The sequence below is a fragment of the Protomyctophum bolini genome (genome assembly GCF_963924005.1).
Source record: "Protomyctophum bolini genome assembly, chromosome: 23".
Classification (NCBI taxonomy): Eukaryota; Metazoa; Chordata; class Actinopteri; order Myctophiformes; family Myctophidae; genus Protomyctophum; species Protomyctophum bolini.
In genome coordinates, this window is record NC_137884.1 from 3210639 (window position 1) to 3237954 (window position 27316).

General features: G+C 44.5%; 1 protein-coding gene across 1 annotated transcript in view; it reads right to left on the reverse strand.

Moving 5' to 3' along the window:
- Window positions 1–22390, reverse strand: part of LOC308310606 (dedicator of cytokinesis protein 4-like) — a gene marked incomplete at its 5' end in the record, with an annotated part of 197731 nt that extends 175341 nt beyond the window's left edge. Inside the window, 1 exon segment of the mRNA XM_080756990.1 lies at window positions 22354–22390. Within this exon segment, the coding sequence (XP_080613116.1) occupies window positions 22354–22390 (37 nt within the window).
- Window positions 22391–27316: the final 4926 nt, after the last annotated feature.

Here is a 27316-nt window from a genome sequence, read left to right on the forward strand (position 1 = left end):
CAGAGACTATAAATGAATGGATTGATTTAATCTATAGTATATTTATTATATGGAGAGAATTACATTCAGCTTTAGAGGTCAAGTTGAAGTCTTCACAGTTAACTGGTTTAGATGGATTGCTCGTGTCTCTACCATAAGACCTGACTTTGTTCAGTTAAATCTGTTTAACCTGTAGAAGCAGATGCGCCTGTTTGAGGTACTTACGTATGTATTGTGATCATCAATAGAGAAGAGAGGCAGATACCTCCCCTTGTGTGTATTGTATGTATATTGTCTTGTTTTCTTTCTGTTGTATGTATTGTCAATTGTCATAGTCGTTTCGTTTACATGTTTGATTAAAATTCAATAAAAAGTAAATTGAAAAAAAAAAGAAAGTAATAGCTGAAAAACTCCCAAGATATATAGCCGTTAGTCCATCACGCCTTTATTGTGACACGCTCCAAATATGGCCGTCTCCATATATGAAGATCGGGACACTGACCTCATCAAACCCTGGATAACCATACATGGAGAAGACTGGATCATCACCTAGAGATGGAGCCGGCCAGCAACTCTACATCCAGCCTCAAACCCTTAGATCTCCATATATGGAGCTGACCTGTTCTGACATTCCATATGTTGATCCCTCCCCGCCCCAAAGTTATTAGTGCAGCTGTGCCCGGCAGCCGGCGAAAACTAGAGTTCTCAACAGACCCGAAAATTAAGGCCTGGCCCAACCAACCTGGGCCCTCATCAAACCCTGTACACTCAAGACACTGTCCCCGTTGCCACCCTTAGATCTCCATATATGGAGCTGACCTGTTCTGACATTCCATATGTTGATCTGACCTCATCAAACCCTGTACACTCAAGACACGCTCCATATATGGCCAGTAAATAATTCATTCCATGTGTTGATCTGACCCCCCCATGCCAAAGCGCCAGCTCTCACCCAGCAGTCTGCCGTCACCCAGGCGGATGCGTGCACGCGACCTCGCCCTTTCACTTCTCGCCCTCCCTCTGGTACTTCATGGCTTGAAAAAGGAAATCCAATCGAAAGTTAAAATAAGTGATAATGGTGGAATTGCTGCGATTCTCACGGATGATGAAACTGTCTGAAATGAAATTCTTTTGAAAAACACAACGTCAGACGTTTGATTGGACTTGACAGCTCCTCTAACCAAAATGTCAAGCTTTTAGAAAACAAGAAAAACTCTTTTGATTTAATATTGAATTACACAAAAAAACAAACAAACAAAAACAAAATTAACAACAAAATTGTGTCCTGTAAATAAAAGAAAAACTTGCCGTTCGGAAGTTCCCTGTGCTAATTAACACTAGCTTTTTTAATTTATCATGAGTCATTCATGATCACCATAACAACAACCACGACAGCGAACACTTCAACGGTGAATTACGGGGCAACATAACTGCCCACCCTTTGGTGGTTGTAGCTTAGTGGGTAAAGAGGTCATCTGGTAATCAAAAGGTTGCGCGGTTCACCTCCCGGCCCCGGTCAAAGTGTCCCTGAGCAAGGCACTTAACCTCTAACTGTCTTCCTGTTTTTTTGCGGGTGGTCTGAAGTACACAGCAGAAGACGTTAAACCACACCATCCATATACGTAGGAGCCAGCCGGGCCCACAGGGACAACAAACAGTCCAAAGAGATTATGTTTGGAAAAGACAGAATGAAATAGAGATGGACATAGCCTAGTAGACAGCCTGGCACACAGACGGCTATACCATTACTTAAACTTGCAGGTTCATATTTTCAACATCATTCATTTTGTCAGTGAACGAAGACAAAATGTCACAGCCACCAAGTGTAGAAAGCAGTAAAAAAATATATAATAATAGAAAGATACTAGCTAGGCTTCTATTTGTCACATTGATGATCACATTGACAGTGACGTCACTGAAAAACGTCACTGGAGAACAAAAGAAAACAATGTTTCACAACGTTGGTGCCATTTCACAAAAGAAGACGTTGCTGGTCAAGTTCAGTGTTGCTGGAAGTACAGGGCCTACTGTATGTACTTTGCCGCACAACAAAGTCACAACGAGCTTCTACCAGCCTGTAAACATTTAATATTTCTGGACATTTTTTGTACATTTCTCACCTATAATTATACATGCCCAAAATAGGGACACCGGGTTGAAAGAACAATGTTATGCTTTGAAAAACGGTCTACAGTGGGTTCAACACTTGGTATGGTTGTACATGTACGTGGAATACATGTGGAATACATATTTTTTTAAGCCATGTGAACACAAATGGATTGCACAAAAGAGTGCGAGACCAAATCTTTTGAAAAGCGGACTACGGCAAATACTGATTTAACGGACCATTATTTTACCATTTGTTTCATTTCCAACATATGGAATAGCTGCCAATCATCACCTCATTAGGTTCTCGTTCTGCCTCCCCCCTCCTGTTGAGAGCCATATTGTTCGCTATATATAGATATCCATGCATATGGAATAGGCATGCACTCCTGAGAATTGCACTGGCACATACCACTGCGTGTGTAGTACACACATTATACAACCACAACACAAATGTAGAAGAAACAGGGCTCCCGCTGGCCAAGTGGTCCAGGCGCATACCACACTGACGTTGCGTGTTCGAGTCCCGTTCATGACCACCTTTGCTGCATGTCTCTACCCATCTCTCTCTCCCCCTCTTTCCTGTCAGTCTTCACTGTAACTATCAATAAACTAAAAAAGGCACAAATGCCAAAACACAAATCTTAAAAAATAAAAAATAAAAACACAAACACAGGGGTGTGGGTGAATCTCCTTCAAGCATGAACACAGCCATGTGGATATATGCTCTTTTCTAGCCTGGTAGCATTGCCGCCACACAACTCACACATGCAGTACGTAGTATACTGTAGCTGCACGCTCACTGCTGATTGGCCAGCTGATTAGCCATTTCTGGTAACGCGCCTGGAGCGTTACACACCCACCCCCCCCCCCCCCCCCCCGCCAGACTTTTAATTGGTGGCTTTCGAGTCACGGCCGACCGAGCATGTTTCCGCACCCGACGGAGGCAAAGAGACACGAGCGCTGAAATGACTGCTGTTGTTTGTCGCTGGGGGGGAGGGGGGGGGGGGGGGGGGGGGGGTCCTAACGCGCTGCGTTCACCCAGTGTTTTTCTTGTTTGAATAAACATAGACACGGGGTTAACAATGGCTCATCTATCATGCATCATGATGCCATGTTGTGGGTGGTGCCCTGCAGAGCCAAGGGCTACAGTGATGCTATTGTTGTTTGTTGCCCAGTAGGAATTGAAAAGCATGAACGAGGTCTGCTTTGCTGCCGTGACGTGCGGTCAGAACCACAGCCTGTCGGTGCAGTATGTGCAAATATACATTGTGTATGTGGAAGGCTTTGCATCATTCCCTCTGTGAATATGCACAATGTGTGTGTGTGTGTGACGTGTGTGTGTGTGTGTTTGTGTGTGTGTGTGTGTGTGTGTGTGTGTGTGTGTGTGTGTACAGTATGTGTCCCTTCATGCCAGTGTTAAGTTAAACAAGCCTAAACAAGAGGCTGTTAACACGGGGTCCCTCTGGGCAGGCCGCTCTGTCTCTCTGCCTCCTTTGATTACCTCCAGCCTCGGGGCGCGCACGGCTGGCACGCACGCACGCACGCACGCACTGACGGACGCACGCACGCTATAGTGGATTGATAGACAGAGCTATAGTCTGAGAAGAAGGAATGGAGGATGAAGCCGTGGCGAGAGGAGGAGAAAGAGAGCAGGAAACAGCAGACTCAAAAAGACAGACAGATGGGGAGGAACAGATGGGCAGATATTGAAGAGAATGACGACGACTGAAAGATAACAAATAAATCTAATGAAATGAGGTTCTTTAAATGTCGCAGCGAGCAAGAGAAGTGCCCGGTTGTCCACGTCGCAAGAACTGGGCCTTTCACTGTGCAACGCTCGTCTCGCTATATAGCTCTGTCGTGTGCCCCCGGAAATAGCCGACTGACGTGCAGCGGCTAGCGCTGTGTTGTTGTGAGCCTATTGTTGTACGACGAAGAATAAATCAGGCTTTTTAGAATGAAACAATTGACAATAGACAGGCAGCGAGATGGAATCCAGAGATGGATGGCTATACAGTATAATGTATACCAGGCACAGGTATATATTATTTCCAATATAAATATTTCATTCCAAACTGAAGCTGCATGCCGTTCAAAATTGTTTGTTGTTTGTTTGCTTGCCGCTGCCTTTGTTTTTAACCGCTTGGTTTCAAATGGGAAACGCAGTCACAAGTTATTTATGTAATATTGGTTTAATTAATGGTTTGGGTTAAAGCCACAGTCCGGAACTTATTTTAGTGAATAAGGGGCCATGTGTCCACAAAAAGGCACTTTGAACACATGCACTCAGCCAGATGGCTTTGTGGATATGGGGGGGGGGGGGGGGGGAAACGAACCGACTTCAGCACAGCGTAGGCAGCATGCAGTCACAAGTCAGGAAAATACATTACAATAATGAAAAGCTGGCCGAGTGAAAGAGGGTCGACCTCATGGGATTATGGGAAGCTGGTCGTATATAAAGAGACATGGCAGCAGCGAGGTTAAGATGTAGTTTAACCCCCCGGGAAGTCATCTCCATCTCATTAACCAGACCCAACGTGAACCCGAATAGGCCGATCATACGAATGTCAAAGATAAATGATGACCCCTTCGACACCAGAGTCAAAGATGGAGAGCTACTTAGCGTCAGTGAAGACAGGGGGATTATAGGGAGAGAGAGGGAGATGGAGGCCGCTTTCAATTTGGAGTTGGTTGATTGAGGTATCCGTGTTAAAAGGGATTGTGACTGTGATTGTGGTTTTTGTATAAAAAAAAAATCTTCATTTTTATTAGGTCGTCTGAGCTCAATTGCACCCAAAAGAAATCTGAACTTTTAACATTCATTAGATATTCTGTGACCTGGGGTTTTCTAGCTCAAACAAGTGCTCTGATTTTCCTGCCGACTGTGATGTCACAGCCAGCAAATCCCATATATGCCAGCAGATGTCACCGTTTTCACTATTTGTCCTGCATGTTTTCATCGCAGCTCAAAAGGCACTAAATGTTCAAAGTTCAGGTTTTTTGGATGTAATTGAGTTCATAAAACCAAAATATAATAATAATGTCGTGAAACCTTTAAACCTCAATCTGTTGAAATATTAGCGAATAGCCTTCAGTGTTCACACGCAACATTGAACACCAAAACACCACTTTCCTATTACAATTCGTTCAGTTGAACCGCATAAACAAAAACCTAAGAAAATATACACAACAAAGTGGAGCTGGGACACAGTGTGGTCTAATGTTATGCTCTCTACTAGGAATCCTGATCTTCAACAAATTCATTTAAATGTAGTTCACCGAACATATTTGACCCCCTGTATAGATTATGTGCTATATGAGGATTTTAAATAATCCCAACTGCACTGCACTTCGAACAGCACAGGTACATTCTTCCATATGGTTTGGGAGTGTCCAAGTGGTCTCACATTTTGGGAATATGGTTGCTGCTAAACTTTCAATACTTTCACAAATTAACATTACATCCTCTCCGTCTTGATTTATTTTAAATTATGTATCCCGATTGGAATTAAATAATACCCAACAGTGAGTGGCAAAGAACATGGTTGCTACACGCTGGAAACCTCCTCATACGTTGACATTTCGCCAATGACGTTTAACCTTTTTAGATATCGTCTATCATGGAGACGTCAACGGCAAGGTTACATGGAGCAAAACGAGGAAAACGTTCATATTTGGTCCAACATTGCAGATATAGTCGAGGATATGCTTTAGTCTTTATTATTTTTCTATTGCACAGTGGTAGGAATCTTGGCGCAGGTGTGCATTTTGTGCACCCCTCCCCCCCCCCCCCCCCCCGTTGGTCCCGGGGGGGAGGGGTGGGTGGGATTGTTTGTTTGTTTGTTTGTTTTTGTGTTCCTTTTATTTAGCTGTGTGTATGTGTGTAATGTATCACTTGTCTTGTTTTCTTTATTCATTCATGACGTTCACATGTTTGGTTGTGCTATTTTTGTCTTAAATAAAAAAAATCATTTGATAAAAAAACTGAATACCGGTATGTGTATAATTAATGCAGCACACATTCTATATTCTGCTGCTCATCACTGTAGGACATGACGCAACAAGCTCAAGTGGCAGCAGACACGTACACAGTGAGATCCTGAGAGACAAAACACACGGATGCTACACATGCGTGCGTGTTTTACTACACTTGAGGCGCAAATGTCCCCACAAAAATAGACAATGTCAGGACCATTTTCCTCATAAAAAAGTGTTTGAGTCAGGTTTACAGGTCGGGGTTAGGATTAGGCATTCAGAGGTTATGGTTTATGTGTTGGCGTCCTATATTTATGGTTGTGTGGAGAGAGTCTACGATCTACCATCTACAACCCGATTGAACCCCGAATATTGTGATATCCTCACAAGTACAGCATATACAAACATGTGTGTGCGTGTGCAACTGTGCGTGTGCAACTGTGCGTGCGTGTAGTCAGTATAGGGTTGGGATTCGGAACCGGGTCCTTTTCAGACCCGGTTCCAACATTGCTGATCTGGAGCCGTTTTTTTTTATTTTTAGGGACACGCCCTGTTCTGTGCATTCAGCGACCGCCGCGGAGCGAGTGGGACGGACAGTATGTCGAGGAGATCTCCAAAGTGTGGTTAACCCATTCTGAACGGGCACCCATTTTGGTGTTAGCATCATGTTACGCTTTAGATATTGAAAAATAGCAGATCTACAAGCTCATAGTGCGCCACCGAGTGGCGCGCTACGAGCTTGTAGGTCTGCTATTTTTGAAAAATCGAAGAACGACTGACATTTTTTAGAATCTGATCTCAGGTCAGAATGGGTTCATCAGACCAGTGTGTGTCCAGGTGGAAACCTCATATGAATCTGATCTCAGGTCAGAATGGGTTAACGGAGAGGGAAATGACTCTGAGGCTGCTGAGCACGCAGAGTGCAATAAATGCAATGCTATAGTTCCCTGCAAAGGTTGTTGCAACTTGTACCAGTTGGACCACGTCCACATTGAGGAAACATCTCAAAATCAATATGCCTACACGAGTCCACAACTCACGAGAATAATCTAGACACATCGCGTTTGAGAGCCCTGCAGCGTTTAGGTGCATATATATACCTCCGTAGATTGATTACTTTATAAACAGTTTGCAGAAAAAAGCACAGGAACGTAGCCTACAGTTCAATACAAGGTCAGCACTATGGCTTGTTTCCATTAGGGTAAGGGGTCCTTCATATTAAATGAATCTGAACATTAAAGACAACATTTGTCACCACAACAATATCATTATTGCAATGTGTACTGTATATTTAATATACAGTACAAATTGCAATATACAGTACAAATTGCAATATACAGTACAAATTGCAACAATGATATTGTTGTGGTGGCTGGCTGGTGGTGGTGAAGTTTAAATAATAGTGCCACCTCATAATTGTAAAGTGCATTTTCAATAATTTAATAAATGAATTTGTGTTTATCATGTACTTGGTTAGGTTAGTTATAATATATAAGCATAATCTATGTAAGAATAAAAGGGGAAAAAATATATTAGGATCCGGGAAGGATCCGGAACCGTTAAAATCCTAACGAATCCCAACCCTATAGTAGTCAGCGGGGAGTGAGTGAATAAAAATGATGTTGAAAGAAGGAAATGTCAGCACTCCATGAATGCCCTTTTCACGTGGTTTTATTACCTCTGACGAGTGCTGGCATTTCCTTCTTTCAATTGAGTATTTCTGAGCCGTGCACCTACAAGAATGTACCCTGCTAATTTGGAGTGGCGCAGGTTGTCTGCTTCGGCAGTCTTTGGTTTTCTCAATAAAAATGATTAAAAAAAAAATGATATGACTACAGACAGAGTGAACCAAGGGCCCATAGCAGTATAGTCTCTGTCTTTCTTGATCAGGGGCGATACCGAATATACAGATTAGGGCTATGCAATTAGCGCAAAATATATACCGAAACCGAAGTGAAGACCCAAATAATATAGCCCATTTTTGTTTTTAATCGTTCATCAATTGTAAATGCAGTAAATTACTAATTGGGGATTAGACATCCGTCGTGGGTCACTGCGCCGCGGGGGCAACGCACACACCAACCGCCACTGAGTGACTCCCACGTGGAGCCTGACATGCGTATATACGTGTCTTCACGTGTGCGCACACACACACACACACACACACACACACACACGCTGGGGAAAATGTATCCAGGTGTACATTGGCACGCTTGCACGGACGCACTTGCACGCTGGACTGCACATATGCATGACTGGTGGGCGCACACGCACGCACGCACACACACACAGATGGCAATCGCTTTAGAGCACAGCCAGGGCAAAGGAAGTCACTGCAGAGGAAACACAAACACACACACACACACACACACACACACACACACACACACACACACACACACACACGCACACACACACACGTCATATGCAAGGTTGCTTCACATTCAAGGACACACAGATGGCAGGTGCTACACAAACACAGGCCAGTGGAGCATACCTTATTATCAACTGAGCCCTGCGGCCGGCCAGCCAGCCAGCCAGCCAGCCAGCAGCACACAAAAAGATCCAATCTGCAATCTGCAACACCTCACCTCTCCATCCATATACAACAGAGATCTGTGGATCTCAGTTACAAAGCCACACAAAGGATCACACTTTAAAAGGTATATATATAGGGCAAGTGACATCAGGAGAGGGAACTCACACAGAGTGGACTATTGTATAGAGTATCAACTGGACGCGATGGCACCAAAGGAATGAGCACAATTTTAACACTCGGGTGAAACAACCGATCTCCGTTGTCCCACTTTTCTGCGGTGTTATACAGACTCATTTATAATATATCTAGGGGGGGCGGATGGGGAGCGACAGGCCCCGCCACCCGCAATTCACTTCAGTGCAAGTCTGGGGGCTTGGTTGAGACTTCCGCGCGGCGGAAGTCTCAGACTCCCATTGGCTTAGGCGGCGTTTCAGAGTATGGGGTCAGACTCGGCAAGCCAATCAGGACTATAGGTCGCGCAAATGTCCTCATAGCCAACAGCAGCGATCATAAGCCAGCCACATGGTCCCGTAAAGGTCCATTTGGTTCCATTCATACACTGAAAGTTACATAAACACTATAGACTTAACAGTGAGGGAAGCGCAGAGCTACATAATGTGGATGGATGGAAAGACGAAGAAAGACTGCAGGCAGATAAGTGGCTAAGAAAAAAAGCCAAAGATGGATGGACAGACAGACAGACGTCATCCTTTTTCGACCACGGTCGAGATCATGGATTTCACATTGCCACGCCAGACTTCCCGGTCCTTTATTTGCCATCCCCAGTTCCTGCTTACAGATGCATGTGTCCCTATAGCGATGACATCGGGGAACGACGGTTTTTCTACCTCTGGTTTGCTTTGAGGCAGGATTCCAGAGAAGAAGCCATTTCTCAAATGTCTTTGAAAGTGTCCATGTCTCGGAGCCATAGAGCAGAAGACAGACAGACAGACAGTCACTCAGACAGACGAATGGACAAATGGATGGAGAGTGGAGGAAACAGATTGATAGACCCAGATATAGCTTGCATCGTTAGTGTGTGCCGAGCACACGAATGCAAAGCAGAGACGTCATGCTCGGATGCTGTGCAACGCACACGCACACGTCGAACCATTGGCTCTCTCTCCCTCGATGACATGCCAGCCACAGGGCTGCCACGATCATGACATTTTAATTGACAATTAATTGTCATTGGAGTGTGCATGTCATAGATATAACTGCCGTGTAGCACTGAAGTCTGACACCGTCACGACATTTAGCGTGTTTTTTAGCGTGTCCGGTGTCCATCCAGCTTAAGAGTCCTGAGTGGTTAATGATTCCGCGCTTAAACGAAAGGGGAAGTATTAACCACTCACACCCGTCCGCAGTAAAGACATTAGTGAGAGAAATCTAGTGAGAAATCTCCAAAGACCTGCCTCCTTAATGTAATGAAAGTCACTCAGGCAGACAGGATACATTTTCCCATCAACGCTCTGCTAAAGAGGGGCGAGAGATCAAAAGAGGAAGGAAGAGAGGTCTAGAAATAGAGGGCCATACAGAGAGAGAGAGAGAGAGAGAGAGAGAGAGAGAGAGGATACAGTGAGAGAGATATAGAGAGGAAATTAGATAAATCGGCTGCAGATGGAGAGCTGGGGCAATGCCAGTCTCATCATGCTAACGTCCGCTGTGATGTGGGCTATCATTACCCGATGCCACAGCTTATGAAAGCATCCGAGATCGAGTGCCTGTGTGTGTGTGTGTGTGTGTGTGTGTGTGTGTGTGTGTGTGTGTGTGCGTGCGTGCGTGTTTCTCTCCTCTGCCATGGAATCGCACATTTCCGTATAACAGTAAATGGTCGATATTTGTGATGAAGTTCATGCACATGCCCATTTCCGTTGAGCCAAACTGCAAAGTATAGGCTACAGAAGTTCAGTAAAAACCTCCTAGCATTCCTATTCTATCCCATTCGATCTCGTGAGGTTTATAGGGTTAGACTATAGGCATTTGGAGGTTAGGTTTAGAGCTTATGGTTAGTTATAGCCAGGCCTGATTTGTATCAGTTGCACGCCAGTGTCAAGCACCAAAAAATAACTGATCTACAAAGCTTGTAGATCCGCCATTTTCAGTGTGCGACACCAGTGCATCCGTGTCACTGGCAGTGATTTTCCTTCTTTCCTATAACCCATTCTGACCTGAGATCAGATTCATACGAGGTTTCCACTGGACACACACTGGTCTGATGAACCCATTCTGACCCGAGATCAGATTCTAAAAAATGTCAGTCGCTCTTCGATTTTTCAAAAATAGCAGACCTACAAGCTCGTAGCGCGCCACTCGGTGGCTGCGCTATGAGCTTGTAGATCTGCTATTTTTCAATAGCTAAAGCATAACATGATGCTGACACCAATATGGGTTCCCGTTCAGAATGGGATAATGGAGACGAGTTTGCATAGTGAAAAGAAGAAGAATGTGGATATGAGGTTTGAAATCTGTGGCCTTGCTGGTATGTCAGTTATATCTAGACATCTGCTTCAGCTTAGATCAATGATACAGTACGTCACGCACGCACGCACGCGCACACACACATAGCTACTAATATAGAACGGATAAATGGTATAGTTCCCGTATAGCAATTATTGTATGGTTGAATGTGGCTATAACACCATCTTTTCAATTCACTGGGCCTAAGTATACGCGCCGCCGGCGCGTACTTTGGACTCCCACTACTTTAAATATTAGGCAAAAATAATGTTTTTTTTTTAATCCATTAAAAAAAAAATCATAGCGCCCAGAGATTTATAACAGCGGAGCACTTTTACCGACAGACCGTCTCTAACACATAATCTTTGCTTAGAATTGGACGGAATGATTCAGATCTAGAGTTATTAACCCATTCTGACCTGAGATCAGATTCACACGAGGTTTCCACTGGACACAGACTGGTCTGATTAACCGTCCCCACTGTTGCTCGACATCGAATGTGGAGCGATGCGATCGGTTTTGATATCAATAATATCCGTCCTTTTGATCAATATCCATCCTTGGGCGCTGGGTGTTACTAATTGAAATGGCGGAGAGAGGACTTCGTCCTCTGCATGCGCTCAGGGTGTAAACAGGGACATGCTTGGGGGTAATTTTGAAAAGTCTTCTCTTTGTGGATTTTCCATTTTTATTCATGGATATCTATTATCTATTATCTACTGTTTCAGTGCACTGATATCATTTTTGGATAAAAAAATAATATAGGCTATACAGTACTTGCGATACTGACCAGCACAGCCATATAGCATCACAATCTTGTGTGCAATATATCCATAACACATTTCATAATTTTAGCTGGCCGTAAAACATAAGAACAAGTATACCGACTATCACACATGGGCACACTATATGATGCCGTGCTACTACTGAAAGACACATAGGGCTGTATTTTGCGTGTCTTAAGTACCAGGTCTTATTCCCTAACTTGAGTAAACTAAAGACCTGGAGGCGTGATCAATGCCATTTGGCTATTCTGAGTGGCCAAAGAGCATAGATCACGCCTCCAGGTCTTTAGTTTACTCAAGTTAGGGAATAAGACCTGGGACTTAAGACACGCAAAATACAGCCCATGGTACTCTATTGTCACGTTCAGAACTGTATCACAGCCAAGTGGTTCAATGATGCTAACTTCAGTGTGCTAACCAGTTGAATGTATGAACGTGTGTGTGTGTGTGTGTGTGTGTGTGTGTGTGTGTGTGTGTGTGTGTGTGTGTGTGTGTGTGTGTGTGTGTGTGTGTGTGTGTGCGTGTGTGAGTGCATGCGCACGTGGTCAAACATTCCTGTGAGGCTAAGGGGTACTTCAGCTGTTGTGGCGGTTATTTTCCCGACCGCTGCATGCCTTTGTAGGATCACTGTGCATTACTACCACGATCCAGAGAGAGAGAGAGAGAGAGAGAGAGAGAGAGAGAGAGAGAGAGATGAGTTAAAGAAAGATGTGAGATATGGGATGGAGATGCACTGCAGGATGGAGGGAATGAAAGAGAAAGAAAGGAGAGAAGGATGTCGTGAGAGATTTGAGCGAGAACATAAAGGGGAGGAGCAGGTAGAGAGAGAGAGAGAGAGAGAGAGAGAGAGAGAGATGGTTTGCAACTTCCAGGAATCTTCTAGGAATGGACCTCAGAGGGGAGAGCTCTATATGAAACTGAAGAATGGAAGTTTGGTAAAAGCAACCCAAAAGAAGAATCACACGGCCTAACATAACACTGACAAAAGACTGAGAGCGAGTGGAGCACACAGAGACCACATCGACCACGAGTTGACTTACAGAACCGGGGTCCCTCCGCAGGGGAGCGTGAAGGTGCACAGAACATTCCACGGCAGTCCAGCTAGAAGTCTTTGAGATAGTATTTTACGACCACAGTTCTGACATCCTTGGAGCAGCAGGGCTAAAAATAATGACACCTTTGTAGACTATTGTGCTGAGTAAGGTAGACCCTCCCGGGGGTCCACTTTCATGTTTTTAGACTTCGAGGAGCTTGTTCCGTTACTGAGATTGCTATACGGATTGCCAAAGCGGGCCCCACTCTCCAATGCGTTTCATAATGGCCCTTCGTCTTTGTCATGGGCAAAATGAATATAGCAATAGCCTCACTGTCTCATCCATATTACATTGAGGAGGGGAAAGAGGAATGGTGGACAGGAGAGAGAGAGAGAGAGAGAGAGAGAGAGAGAGAGAGAGAGAGTCCAAGAGATGTGTGTTCAGTAGGAGGCAGAGAGAAAAAATACATGGAGAGAGAAAAGACTGAGATCGAGAAAGATTTAATGCCGATTTAATTGCTGATGTATTGCTTGAACCAAAGAGAGCACACACCTATGCAAGTGTGCATTTAGGCACACTGGAAAGAAACGCTGTATGGTTATTCCGTGAGGCTAAAAGTTACAACCTTTGTCAACTTTAACAAGTAGTATAGGCAGCAGGTTACATGAAACCACATACACATCACAGACAGTAACACCGCCATGAATGGAATGAGTTTGTAGGCTACCGTATACTGTATATTAACTTTACCCATTCGTGCGCAGTGCACGTCAAAGAAGGTATCGGCTATCCCCGTGAGATTGCCGTGAGTGATGCCACGTCAATGAGAGGCAGCAAGGCATGTCATAATCAACGTTTATGGAGTGATTGATGAATGAATGCATATTACATATCGATGAAGGCCCGGTGTGTGCTTCTGGGTGCATGGGAGGGACGCATGTCCATTATAAAGATTTAAACAGCGGCGCTCGCCGCGGTCCCGAGTCCCGACTCCCCGAAATAATCTCACATAAGCGCTCGGCCTATATCTGATCTGACCAGATCTGCAATTTATCCTTATAAGACTGTTAAAAGGCACTTATTTAAATGAGTGAATGATTAAGCCCCTTAACACCTATGCCATTGCAAAAGGGCAAGCTATACACTTGTCATTTGGAAATAAAATATGGGGTGCACGTCCATTTAATGATATATTATCACAGGAATTTTTTATAGGCGTCTGGTGTCACACTGCGCTCCCTTGGTCGAAACCGTCTCGCACATATACACTCGCATGTGTTTTCACAGAGCCAATAAAGCACTGTCTGATTAAGCATCTAAACTTGTAACATTGTAAACACGTTATATTGTTTTAAATTGCACGATTTTAATTGCTTGTATACAGTTGGAAATCTCCTACCAATTTCATATGATACATCGGGTATGTATGCCTTTACAAAAGAAAAAAAATCATGTGTAAAATGGATTAGTTTCATGCTATACATTTTAGGAGTGAATACATATGTTATGTCTTTCAGCTGGTCAGACAATGCTTCTCCACTTGTCTATATATACACGACAGAAAATTGGTGCAGACAAGGCAACTTCCGAATGATAAATGCAGAATATTGCTGGGCGTATGCCGCGTTGATAAATGAGGGCCTAAGTGTCTTGCTCAAGGACACTTCGCCACTAACCCTGGGGGAGGCGGGGATTGAACCGGACACATCATGTCAAAGCTGTGGCGAAAATCTGGCTTAATTTCTGTACACCGAGGAGTTCATCGGAAATTAGGTCGACGACAGTGTCACCATCCAAAGAGGCCTGTAATTTGTAGAACTAGAAACATCTGTGTGGGCGCTCCTAACATGGTGTCAGGGAGGAGTATAGGGTGAAGATGTGAGGGAGCTGTATTCTCGCTCGCTTAGCACGATTAATTGTCTCCACCAGGCCGAAGGCATGGGGAGAATATGTTTCCGCTGCCATCGGTGTATGAATGTGTGTGTGAATGTATTGCACAATCTCTGTAAAGCGCCTTGGATAAAGGCACCACACACACACACACACACACACACACACAAGATCAGGGAAAGAGTCCCGTGTGGACGGTCGATTGACAGTCCATCAACTGACTGAATCTCTCTCTCTGCATCTGTCCTTCACAGCTCTCTTTGTCTTTTGTGTGCTCTCTCTTTTTCTCTCTCTCTCTCATCTCCCCCTCTATTCTTCAAGTCACATCTCTATAGTCACATTCTGCTGTTCAGAAGGGGTCCTATGGGTATTGCCTTGCAGGTTTTGCATGTGTGTGTGCGTGTGTGTGCATGCATGCATGCTTTAGGGCTGTCCCCAAAACCCCCGAAGGTCTGTTTGTTACATTGACGGATGTTAATTAAAACGTTCGGACGTCCACTTAGGCTATTTATCCAATGTATTTATTAGCTGGCTCGTGACTTGCATTGCTACTCATTGTGCACTTCTCTAGCCATCCGGTTATTTGAGAGGATATGGTTGGACAGCCGAGAGGGAGACAGTGTATAGGAGAGACACACACGATGAGAGAGAGAGAGACAGTTCAGGGAGGACACACGGTATAGGAAAGCTGAGAGACATTATAGGAGAGATATAGACAGCAGGGGAAGCTGAGAGCTATATGCAGCAGAGGAAGGGCATATACATGTGTGGTTCCGGAGATGAACGTTTCAACAACTATAGCTTATACACTGCCAGAAAACAGAAACGGCACAAAGTGTATTTTCCGAAGGTGTTGGCGGTTGAGTGGGTTTGAGTAAAGCTAGAGAGGACGTGAGAGTCTGTCATGGGGAGCAGCGAGCGCTGCAAGTCAGTGCATTAGGCCAGCCAGCGCACTGGAAAGAAGATTATGGCCACAGTCCAGATGAGATTCCGGTGGTAGGGGGGAGAGAGAGAGAGAGAGAGAGAGAGAGAGCATATGGGTGGACACATCACCTCTGATGATGCCTGGAAATTACTCCCCTTGAATATGAATGGCCTATAGTTCCAAAAGATCTCAAATTTCACAAGTCTAACTATATGTCTTACATGGTTTTGTCTGTATGTCGCCGACTCGGACTCCCCCACAAAAGTTGATCACTCAGTGCGTGGACAGCGTGAAGCAACACTGGCTGTCGGGTGAACGCGCTGTCGCAGGGAACGGACGGACGGACGTCGGACGCACAATGAAACAACACTGTATACTTGTATACTTTGTTCTGCTTCATTCACAAGCATGCACAAAATTGACAGCTATACATATTCGACAGGGAGGCCACTGATATTGTCGCGTGGTCGAATTCTAATTGACCTTTTCAACAACTAGATGGATTATTCTGATTAAGCGCTACTTAGCACACGAGGGTGAGGCCCATTTTATACGCCAAAAGCCCAGGGCCAAACCAACTACAGACATTAGCCCCCATGCGGCTGCAGACCGGTGCTATTTCAATTCATCAATAGTCCGTCCGCTCCTTCTCTCGGGGTCAAAACAGGACCCAATGTTCGGCCACATTGTTCAGCATCAGAACTAGTTAGACGTATTCCTCCTCCTCCGCCTCTAAAAGCCGACGGCAGCATCAGGGACCAGGATGCTGCGAAACATATGTCATACATATGTGTGTGTGTGTGTGTGTGTGTGTGTGTGTGTGTGTGTGTGTGTGCCCGTGTATAGCACGCAGCACGCTCCATTTGTGCGGCTAGTATTTTTAGCATCCCCACACTCATTATGTCAGCACACCACAGCAGAAGGCCCTAAGCTGTGCTGGAGTGAACTCAGAGACACAAAGAGAGGGAGAAGGAGAAGTGAGAGAGAAAGAGAGAGAGAGGAAGGAAGGAAGGAAGACAATGCAGCAAAAATGGGTTTCGGTTCAACACGGAGCATCCGCTCAGGCATTCAAATCTTTTCACCGGCTGTGGAGAATGTGTTTGTCTTATTGCGCCAGGGCAATAAAGTTTATTTTTAACGGCGTTATACAAAACAAAAGGCGCCTCCTCGTTGCGCCCATGTGTTGTGGCTGGCGCTAAAGTGGCACGACATTGTTTCACGGTGCGTTTATTTATTTTATGGTTTGTTTTGCTTCGAGATGATGAGAAATAAGGATGACAGGACGCAGTGATTTATACCTCACTGCGTGCCTGGAATGTGTGCCGTACTAGAAATAGCTGATCTACAAGCACACAGCGGCATGGCTATATGCATTGTGAGCTCGTGGATCGGCAACCAATGTACGAAGAAAAGTATAAATTAGAGCACGGCCATCGGACGAGCTTGTAGATCGGCATGCCCGAAAGCACAAAAAATAAGGAAGCCGGGTATATAAAAGTGGTTAAAGAAATCTTGACACGTCGTGCTGCACAATCACCAATACCGACCATTTCAATCGCTCTTTGCGTCCGCCTTATATTTTTGAACTTGACGGATCAGCGTGACAGTGAGTATATCTTTTACTTCCTCAGAGAAGGAGGAAGTGATTCTGGAGATGACCGTTGAGATCAGAACGGCCACCATGGCAGGTTATTAGACCCCGAGATGAATAGACACGGGGGTGGGAGATACTTGATCCCGACAGGGCGGGGACATGTCAGTCATTGATCCATTGTCCGCAGGGAATTATTCACATAAGGCGGAAAACCCCCTTGTGGGTTTTGCGTTGCTATTTTTGGCCCCCGTCAGATGACCTTGGAAATGCCCACGCACACCGCTTTGAAGAGTGCGTCACGTTGTGTCATATATAACCACAATGGACATTTTGTATTAATGAAGTTATTGAGCTTATGTGCCTTAACCCATTCTGACCGGGAACCCGTTTTGGTGTTAGCATCATGTTATGCTTTAGCTATCGAAAAATAGCAGATCTACAAGCTCATAGCGCGCCACCGAGTGGCGCGCTACGAGCTTGTAGGTCTGCTATTTTTGAAAAATCCAAGAACGACTGTGACATTTTTAGAATCTGATCTCAGGTCAGAATGGGTTAATCAGACCAGTGTGTGTCCAGTGGAAACCTCGTATGAATCTGATCTCAGGTCAGAATGGGTTAAGGGATGAGGGGTGGTGCACGGAAATGCATCGCTATACATTTAGGACTGATTAAATGAAGATCAAGACAAATCAATCAATCGTGTAAATTATTAAACATACTGCATTTGAATCTCTACTTACAATATTCAGCAAAATAATCAGTATAGTATCCTTTTAGTCAATCAATCACCCATGCATTTATTTAAACGGTAAAATATCCTTCCTCCATTTCATATCGTTGTATATCCTTAAACCTTATGCTATACACAGTCACTTGTAAGCATGCAGGGACAACCAGGGGCCTCTATAGGCAAGAGCCCTCACCGGCCTTTTGGGAGTCTATAGCAGCTGCTATAAGAAGAGGGTGCCGGGGCTTAGCACTTGTTTTGTATACATCCTACATATATTTATCCCATTCTGACCGGGCACCCATTTTGGTGTTAGCATCATGTTATGCTTTAGCTATTGAAAAATAGCAGATCTACAAGCTCATAGCGCGCCACCGAGTGGCGCGCTACGAGCTTGTAGGTCTGCTATTTTTGAAAAATCGAAGAGCGACTGACATTTTTAGAATCTGATCTCAGGTCAGAATGGGTTCATCAGACCAGTTGTGTGTCCAGTGGAAACCTCGTATGAATCTGATCTCAGGTCAGAATGGGTTATAGCAAACCTCCTACTTCATTCATTTTTCCCCCCCAACCATTTCCTGTGCTATGTGCTGAACCAAATTGCCTGAGGGGTCCATCTATCAGTGCTTGACTGGCCGGCCCTGCACACTACAAAGGCACCCGTGGCTGGGGGGCCGGGGGGGGGTTCTTCCTTATAGCATTTCCCCCTGCTTCTATGCCCACACAAAGGGGATCCATTACAGCCACTTTTAGCTCAGCCACTCTCCACTTGTAGGCCCCCCTAACAGAGCCCCCCCGAACCCGGCCCCTGCAGAGAGAGACAAGGGAGGAGAGGAGGCATATAAGACAGCAGGTGGTTCTGCAGAGAGTGGGAGAGGTTATACAAGCTATTGGTTGAACTTGAGGAGAACTTCAAGCACACGCACACACACACACACACACACACACACACACACACACACACACACACACACACACACACAAGATTTTGAGAAACGTGTGCTCTCACACATACACGTCACACACACGAACACACACAGACCGAAAGTCACTGTGGGATGCTGTCAGGTGTTTGCCCGGGAATGACCCTGCCATGTGGCTTTGGCGCAGGGCCGCAACATGCCTGAGAGGTACGGCGACCTTGAGTGCCCTGAAAGGTGCCTTATAAATAAAATTTATTATTATTATTATTATTATTATTACAGCCACGTCACCTCTCATCTCAATGCCGGAATGTCACACACTGGGCTGGTCTGACAACGGCTGAAATCACAATATATTTTCTTTGAAACCCTGCACATTATGTACATACATGTAATTATATCTGCTGCTATTTTAACCGTCTTGTCATTTTAACCATTCACCAATATTTAGTGTATCACGCACCATGTATTTTAATTATCTGTTTCTTTTCATTCTCTATTTCCGTGTCTCCCTTTCTTGAAACTGCAAAATGATGGGAGCATGTACTACAAAGAATTCCACCCACATATTTACACCTAAACTGCGCCCGGAGCGCTCAGTATATAGCTCAGGGCGCACAAAGACAAACTTAACAGGCGAGAGATAAATTGAACATCAAACTGTCGAGCAAGGCGGCACAGACGGGATGAGAGACAAACAAACAACATGAAGCGCCATGCAACGCATCGGCCCTAGAGAGGCACGCTGCTCCGTCTTTGTCCTTAACCCATTCTGACCGGGAACCCATTTTGGTGTTAGCATCATGTTATGCTTTAGCTATTGAAAAATAGCAGATCTACAAGCTCATAGCGCGCCACCGAGTGGCGCGCTACGAGCTTGTAGGTCTGCTATTTTTGAAAAATCGAAGAACGACTGACATTTTTAGAATCTGATCTCAGGTCAGAATGGGTTCATCAGACCAGTGTGTGTCCAGTGGAAACCTCGTATGAATCTGATCTCAGGTCAGAATGGGTTAATAGGTCAAGGGTTTGTCTCACAGAGACTGCCTAATGACAGGAGGAGATTAAACCTCAGTGGCAGTGCATTGACACAGGGAATGCTTCATACTGCGTCTTGGATGAGGACAACACACACACACACACATGTATGGTATTACTATATTTGTGAGAACACCAAATTTAAGATATTAGTTCGGCACGGGTGTCGCACAACTATAGTAGATCAGCTATTTCCGGTACACAACACAACTAAGTATTTATGAGGCATGTCCCTAAAACGAACTTCTAAAAGCCTATAATACTAATGTATATTTCTCAAATTATATACTATATACTTGGGACAATTGGCCCTCACGAGTTACGAGTATAGTAACACAAGTACACACACACGCGCGCTCGCAGCCGCGCACACACACAACAGACAAAAAAAGGGAAATCACCTCCCACAATGCACTGCGGTGCCAACCTTTTTGGTAGCTGTGCTGGTAGAATGCTGAAAAGGCCCCATTCAATCAATGCTGAGAAGAACGTAAGTGTGCGCGCGCACGTGTGAGTGTGTGTGTGTGTGTGTGTGTGTGTGTGTGTGTGTGTGTGTGTGTGTGTGTGTGTGTGTGTGTGTGTGTGTGTGTGTGTGTGTGTGTGTGTGTGTGTGTTTTCTCAGAGCCGTTTTAAAGGCTAAACGCTTTAGCTGGATAAACATCCAACTATAAATGTGCAAAATCAATTCCAACAAAAGAAAGGAAGTCCCGGTAGGCCTGCAGTTGAACAGAAAGGGGGGTTGGGAGGATGGGGTTCTCTTAGTGATGGAGGTGAATGAAAGTAGAGCAAGTCACGGTCAGGGGTCTATATAGTCAACCTGATGTAACAGTTTGCAAGAATCTCTCTGACTGACGTGGACATTCTTTTGAGATATTTAAAAAAAGACCAAGGTGGTTGTGAGCAAACGAATAAAACACAAAGTCCTGCCCGTCATCCTTGAATGATGAACATACAGATCCAACTCCAAGGCCTGCAAACAGGACCACTCACATATTCAAAGGCTACACACCTTCTTCAACCACGGTTGTAGTTTGGCCACTCGAATTGTCTCAGGTTTACAGGTAGAAGTGGGTGGTTACTATTATTTATTTTATTTTTTTCCTTTTTAATTTTTTGTCTCGTCTCATATTTTTTGATTTGATTTGTGCGTATACAGTATTTGTCCTTGTGAAAGTCTTGCTTATTGTTGTTGTTGTCCTATTGTCTTGATGAGGATCACTTTCACTTTTTCATGTCCATTTTGTAAACTAATGAATTCCAATAAATATCAAAATCACGGAAAAAATAAAAAATAAGTGGGTGGGTGAAAGTATTGTTTTTCATACAGGTGAAGGGGAGTGTAGTGAATTTAGTTGGCCCTCCACGAGGCCCCAGGAGTCTCCCATAAGACTCTCTCAAGTAACTAAGGGTGGGGAGTGAGGGCTCAGTTGAGGCGTGGGCGCACAGAAGAGGATGACACCATGCAGGCAGTGTCGCGTGAAGTTGATTAGTCCACGGAAAAACTGTGATAGTGTGATTAACAGAGACTAATCTTAACCCATGGAATGGTGCATGAACGCCCACCACCCATTGTGTCAGGTATAGGTCTATGATGGACCCGCACCCGACACAATAGTGGTGGTCCCCGGGTTGATCTGAGTCAGGATGGAGGTCCCTGGGTCAGTTGAAAATCCCTGGCATGCAGTACAGTATATAGTGGCAGGTGCGTACATGAGGTTAAAAATAGCAGCAGATTTAGAGGTGTACATGTACGGAGATGCAGCTGTAAGGTGCAGACGTATATAAGGTGCAGCACTAGAGCAGTAAAGTGCATTAAAAGTGCATTAAAAATGTACTTGGACAAGTGGACAAGTGACTCTTTGGTGTGAGCCTCCTATGTCAGACAACAATATTGTCTGAAATTATTGTCTGGCTTTCCTAATGATCACCTTTTACAATATTGTTGTAAACTGAGAATATTCACCTCATGTTCAAACATGTATATTCACCAAAACCAACTTACAGATAGTTGATTTAAAATGTTTTTTGTGTGTGTGCTCGTGCTCCGGTCAAGTGACTTTTGTGCCCGGACACTCGGACAGTGAATGTGAAATGTTCTGAAATGTATACTGTCCGAGTTTGCAAGTGCCTCACAAAAGCAGATGTGACGAGGTCGAGCGAGCGAGTGTGGAAGCGAGCGGACGGACGGACGGGCGGGCATGTGGGCAAGAGAGAGAGTGCGTCAGTGGAAAAAAAGTCACAAGCTTTCAAAGTCAAGCCGACACTAAACTGGGCTCTTCTGCTGAGCGAGCTAGGCAGGGAAGCGAAGCGAAGTTGACAGAGAGGAGAGGCGAGGAGTACGGGCGATGAGCCATCACCTGGCTAGCACCTCACACCGCAGGGCTGACACTGAGAGGAGAGCCCCGCCGTCATCTGGACAGCAACAAGACAACACTGAGCGAGCGCGCGCACACACACACACACACACACACACACACACACACAGACAAGTACATCCACACCAATGCATCTTGCAGCGGTATGCATAAGGTCAAAGCTTCAATCAACACAAACGGCCGACATCTAGACATAAACTTGCGCGTACACACAGACACACGCACAAACCAAGCACGCCGTGCACACATGCTGTATATAGGAACATACACACACACACACACACACACACACACACACACACACACACACACACACACACACACACAATATTGTGTACTGTAGTAGTACACTCTCCACACATCATCAGGTAATGAGCCAGATAGCAGCTAGCAAGGTCAGAGAACTCGTGCCCGGGAACACCCAGGCAGCAGATGATCCACACTGTGTGATCTAATGATAGGAAGAGTAATAGAGACAGTGGGACAGCAATGCTCAGGCCTAGCATAACCCATTCTGACCTGAGATCAGATTCATACGAGGTTTCCACTGGACACACACTGGTCTGATGAACCCATTCTGACCTGAGATCAGATTCTAAAAATGTCAGTCGCTCTTCGATTTTTCTAAAATAGCAGACCTACAAGCTCGTAGCGCGCCACTCGGTGGCGCGCTATGAGCTTGTAGATCTGCTATTTTTCAATAGATAAAGCATAACATGATGCTAACACCAAAATGGGTGCCCGGTCAGAATGGGATAAGACAAGACAGCTCTATATAATGTATGTCAGAGATGACAGACATCCATTTGGGCGATGTCAATTGATCAATGGCTGGCTGCTGCAGTTAAATCACAGAGACTACCTTTGGGTTGTGGTGGGCCTTCGACTGGCTTGTACTCGAGTAGAGAGACATGAATCGTGATAAAGGACAAGTTATGCGGTGGCTTATGTACAGTAGGCTACGGCGTAAAGTTTGTTCATGGTGACACCATCGCCAATGCAATATTAAGACGGATATTAAGACATGATCGTCTTCCCTGAAGATTTTCAAATACATGATACATATTAAATCAAGATCCTCTTAGCAACAAGTAAGAAAGCGATCACAGAACGCTGGTCGCAACAGGACCCACCAACGAAAGTTGGTGGGTCCTATAAAAAGTGGGAAAAGCCTAGCGATAATGTATGAGGATTTCAATGAATGTATCCTGTAATATGAAAAATGCAGCCTTGCTTCGGTTTGTTTTTTCTTTCTCTTTTTTGTATTGTCTTTTTTTTGTATTTCCATCAATACAAATTAAGAGGGGAAAAAAGGGAAAAAAATACATGATCATCTAAGACAGTGGTATTCAAATTGGGATCTGGGTAATGGGTACTTTTTATAGTACAAAACTTTCAGTCAATGTGGGCATCCGAGACATGGCAACATTTTATTTGAAAAGGCCCTGCAGAGATAATAGGAAAAACAAAGAGTCGTACAGTCTCGCAGGCCACAGACAGACCAAAGAAACGAGAGAAAAGAAAAAGAGAACAATCACCCTCACAGTCTCTTTTGAGAAAACAGCAACCATGAAGCCAGACATAATCACAGACCATAAACCGCATGCACCTAGCCATCACCGATGAACACCAGAGTCTATCACAACACAAACTCTCCTCTGCACAGCCGTTTGCAGCAAACAAACACCAGCTTCTCCTGAAACATAAAACCCCACAGACGCACAACAGAAACAAGAAAACACTGTGTCCCACTAGGCAAGACAAAAGACATACTAAAATTAAAAAAACACATTAACTGAGGCGGGTCAAAAGGAAGAACACAAGATTTCACGGTTATTATGGTGCAGATTAGCAGGTTTTTCCGAGCCATTACTCCCCCTGCATCTCCCATGTGGTCTCACCTTTAATGAAAAGAGGATGTTTAAATTAAAGTTGTGGTTCTCGGTTCTGGTCCAGAAGAACCAGACTAATTCCAGGGAACTTTTCATTCGATCGCCCAAGTCTTAATTAGTCCCTGATTATAGCATAACAATGACAACTGGTGGTACTGCCTGGTGAGTCTTTAAAAGGAGGGCAAAACGGGGCGTGGGCGGGGGGTTCACAGGAAGGTAATTAGACAGATATATATTATTTTTTTTAAACAAAAAAAACCCTGTAATTATACATTTATACACCGCAATGACCCATCCCACACCCACAAAAAGAAAAAACTGAAACGGTCATTACTCGAATTTATCTAAAGTATGATCCCAAGCTGTCATTGTGAGTGTACTTAATGAGGTCACCAAGGTTTTAATGTACTTACTGTCCTTTCTGGAAGAAAAAGTTAACATAACGTGTTTTAATTTAGCCACCGGTAATCACGCCGCTTTTTAATCCATCGTTATCAATGGCTTCGGAAAGAGAACAGTCCCCACAAAATAGATACATGGGCAACTGGCGGCCCGCGGGCCCACATGCGGTCCCCAGTTCATTTAATGCGGCCCGCAGGTCAATATCAGAATACTGATAGATTATTGATTTCAGCTGTTACAATTCCAAACATGCAAACATGACTCTGCTTTGCCTCAGTCTATATTAGTAGCTTAATGACTATAGTATTAAAATGTTATTTGTCTTTTTTTATGTCCAATGTATTTGAATGTAGTTCTTAAAGTCAACATAACTATAACTAAATGCATTTGAAATGAAATAGAATGTTACTCAGGAGGATTCCAATTAAAAAAAATAGCCAAAAATAATGTGGGATTTAAATTTAAATTGCAAAGCCAATCATAGCTCACACTCGCACAGGGACATCAGGCCATTACTAGTAGACGCGGTCTTGTTTTTTAGTTTTGTCTTTTTCGTGGGACCCGTCGACCGGGGAGTGGGTCTTCCACCGTTCCCTAGGAGCTGGCAGGCGAAAAGCAGAGCTGACAGAGAGCTGGCTGACCTCCAATACTCTGAGCCAGAGGGACATCGGTAGCGCTTTATCGTCCTTCCTGTCTGCTCAGAGCCCCACTGAGGCCCCTGTGTGACACACACACACACACACGACACGTATGGAGCTAGATTTGGACACACACGCACAGTTCCTTGTGGGTACATACATTTGGGTCAATTTGTACACTCTCAGAGTTAAATTCATACAGAGGACACACACACACACACACACCTATGTGCCAAAGTGTCCCTGAGCAAGACACTCAAACCCTACCACACGTATCATGAGCAAGGGGTTCCCAAACTGTGGTGCGTGCACCCCTTGTGGTGTGGTGTGGTCTAGGGGGGGTGCGTGACATGAAAAGGGTAATGGCGGTTTTATGGTGCTATTTAACACAAAGGCCAAAATCTGGTAAATGTATAAAGGAGATGTATAAAGCAGCTGCAAGAGTATACAAGCAGCTGCATGTCTCTCAGTGCAGACGTGACATTCTGCGATTAATCACATCAAACAACATGTAAGTTTTGGCCAAATACAACGAGACTGAGCGTTGGGGGTGTGCGTCAGAGCAGTTCAGGAGGTAACACGGGGTGCACACAGCCCAAAAACGTTTGGGGACCGCTGGTATAGGGTGTTTGTTCAGCAACAGGGGTCCAACCCTCTCTACAGCTCGTTAGTAAACATGAAAACACATTTCCAGGTTAGGATACCAATGTCATCCGAAGAGAGAACTCCTACAGGATACAAGATAAATGAGTGAAGTTGGAAGTGATGAAAATTACAACACTATATCAACAATGCTTATATCAAAACATATCCAACACATGTTGGATATATTGTCATGTCATGGCCTTCGCTGCGATGTGATATTGTTGTTTTGTCAATTATCCGCACATTTCACACTTCACCGAGTATACCAAACAGACTTCTGGCAGACAGCTCAACAACACAGTGTTAGTTTTAATCTACTGGGGGGTTCTAAAGAAACCAGTCCCCCCCAATGTGAGGTTAAATTTAAGTTTTTGAACCAAGTGACCTGGCTGGGGTCAACAACCCACAAGGGGGGGGTCATTTACACCGTGAACCGGAATGGAACCAAAAGTCCCCTCTGTGCTGCTTCACAAGTCTTGTCACACTCTGACACCCCGACCAAAAAGAACAACCACATGCATCCACACACCGCTGCTACCTTTTGGCAAGCAGCTTATTATAAGTGAGTTTGGCCTTGTTTTTCTCACCTGGTCACTTTGCACATTTTGTTTTTGATCTGAAATTGACTACATTATGATTAGTTACTGTGCCTGACTAGTCCATAAGTATTAGTGTACAGCCCTATCACTGTGTGTGTGTGTGTGTGTGTGTGTGTGTGTGTGTGTGTGTGTGTGTGTGTGTGTGTGTGTGTGTGTGTGTGTGTGTGTGTGTGTGTGTGTGTGTGTGTGTGTGTGTGTGTGTGCGCGCGCGTGTGTGTGTGTGTGTGTGTGTGTCTTGAATCAAAAGACCTCCCATCTGAAATAGTTTTTGCGAGAGACCCTCATACCAGATTTGTGTTGTTAAAATGTTGAAGAGATATTCCAAAATTGTCACCTTTTCTAAAGATTTATTTGAAAATGGCAAATCTATGAGCTTGTTGAATGGCTATTTTCAAATAGCTAAAGCATATACACTTCATACAGTAGGTTTAACGTGCTCACGTGGGCTAGTCGCTTCTTTTGGGCATGATTTCTTAGACCTGGTTGATTATTTCTCTAGCAGAATCTGGCAACATTGTACACCATGCAGCCAGAGTAATCAAAACCAACTCTCTCAAGGTTTTGTAATTGGCGGAATCTGTGTTGTTTGCGTTCGCTTCTGTGCTAAAAGAGTGACTTTGTTGAGTAACTATATTGGACGTATCTTTCCGAGTTACGTGGCAACTACACAACCCAAACCTCTCCCAAAGTGTCATTTTGCTTTCAAAGTGGCTAAAACAATCATGAATAATGCATCAAGGCCATGTGTCCCCGAGGTAGCGTAGCATTCCTCACACTTCATTATCCA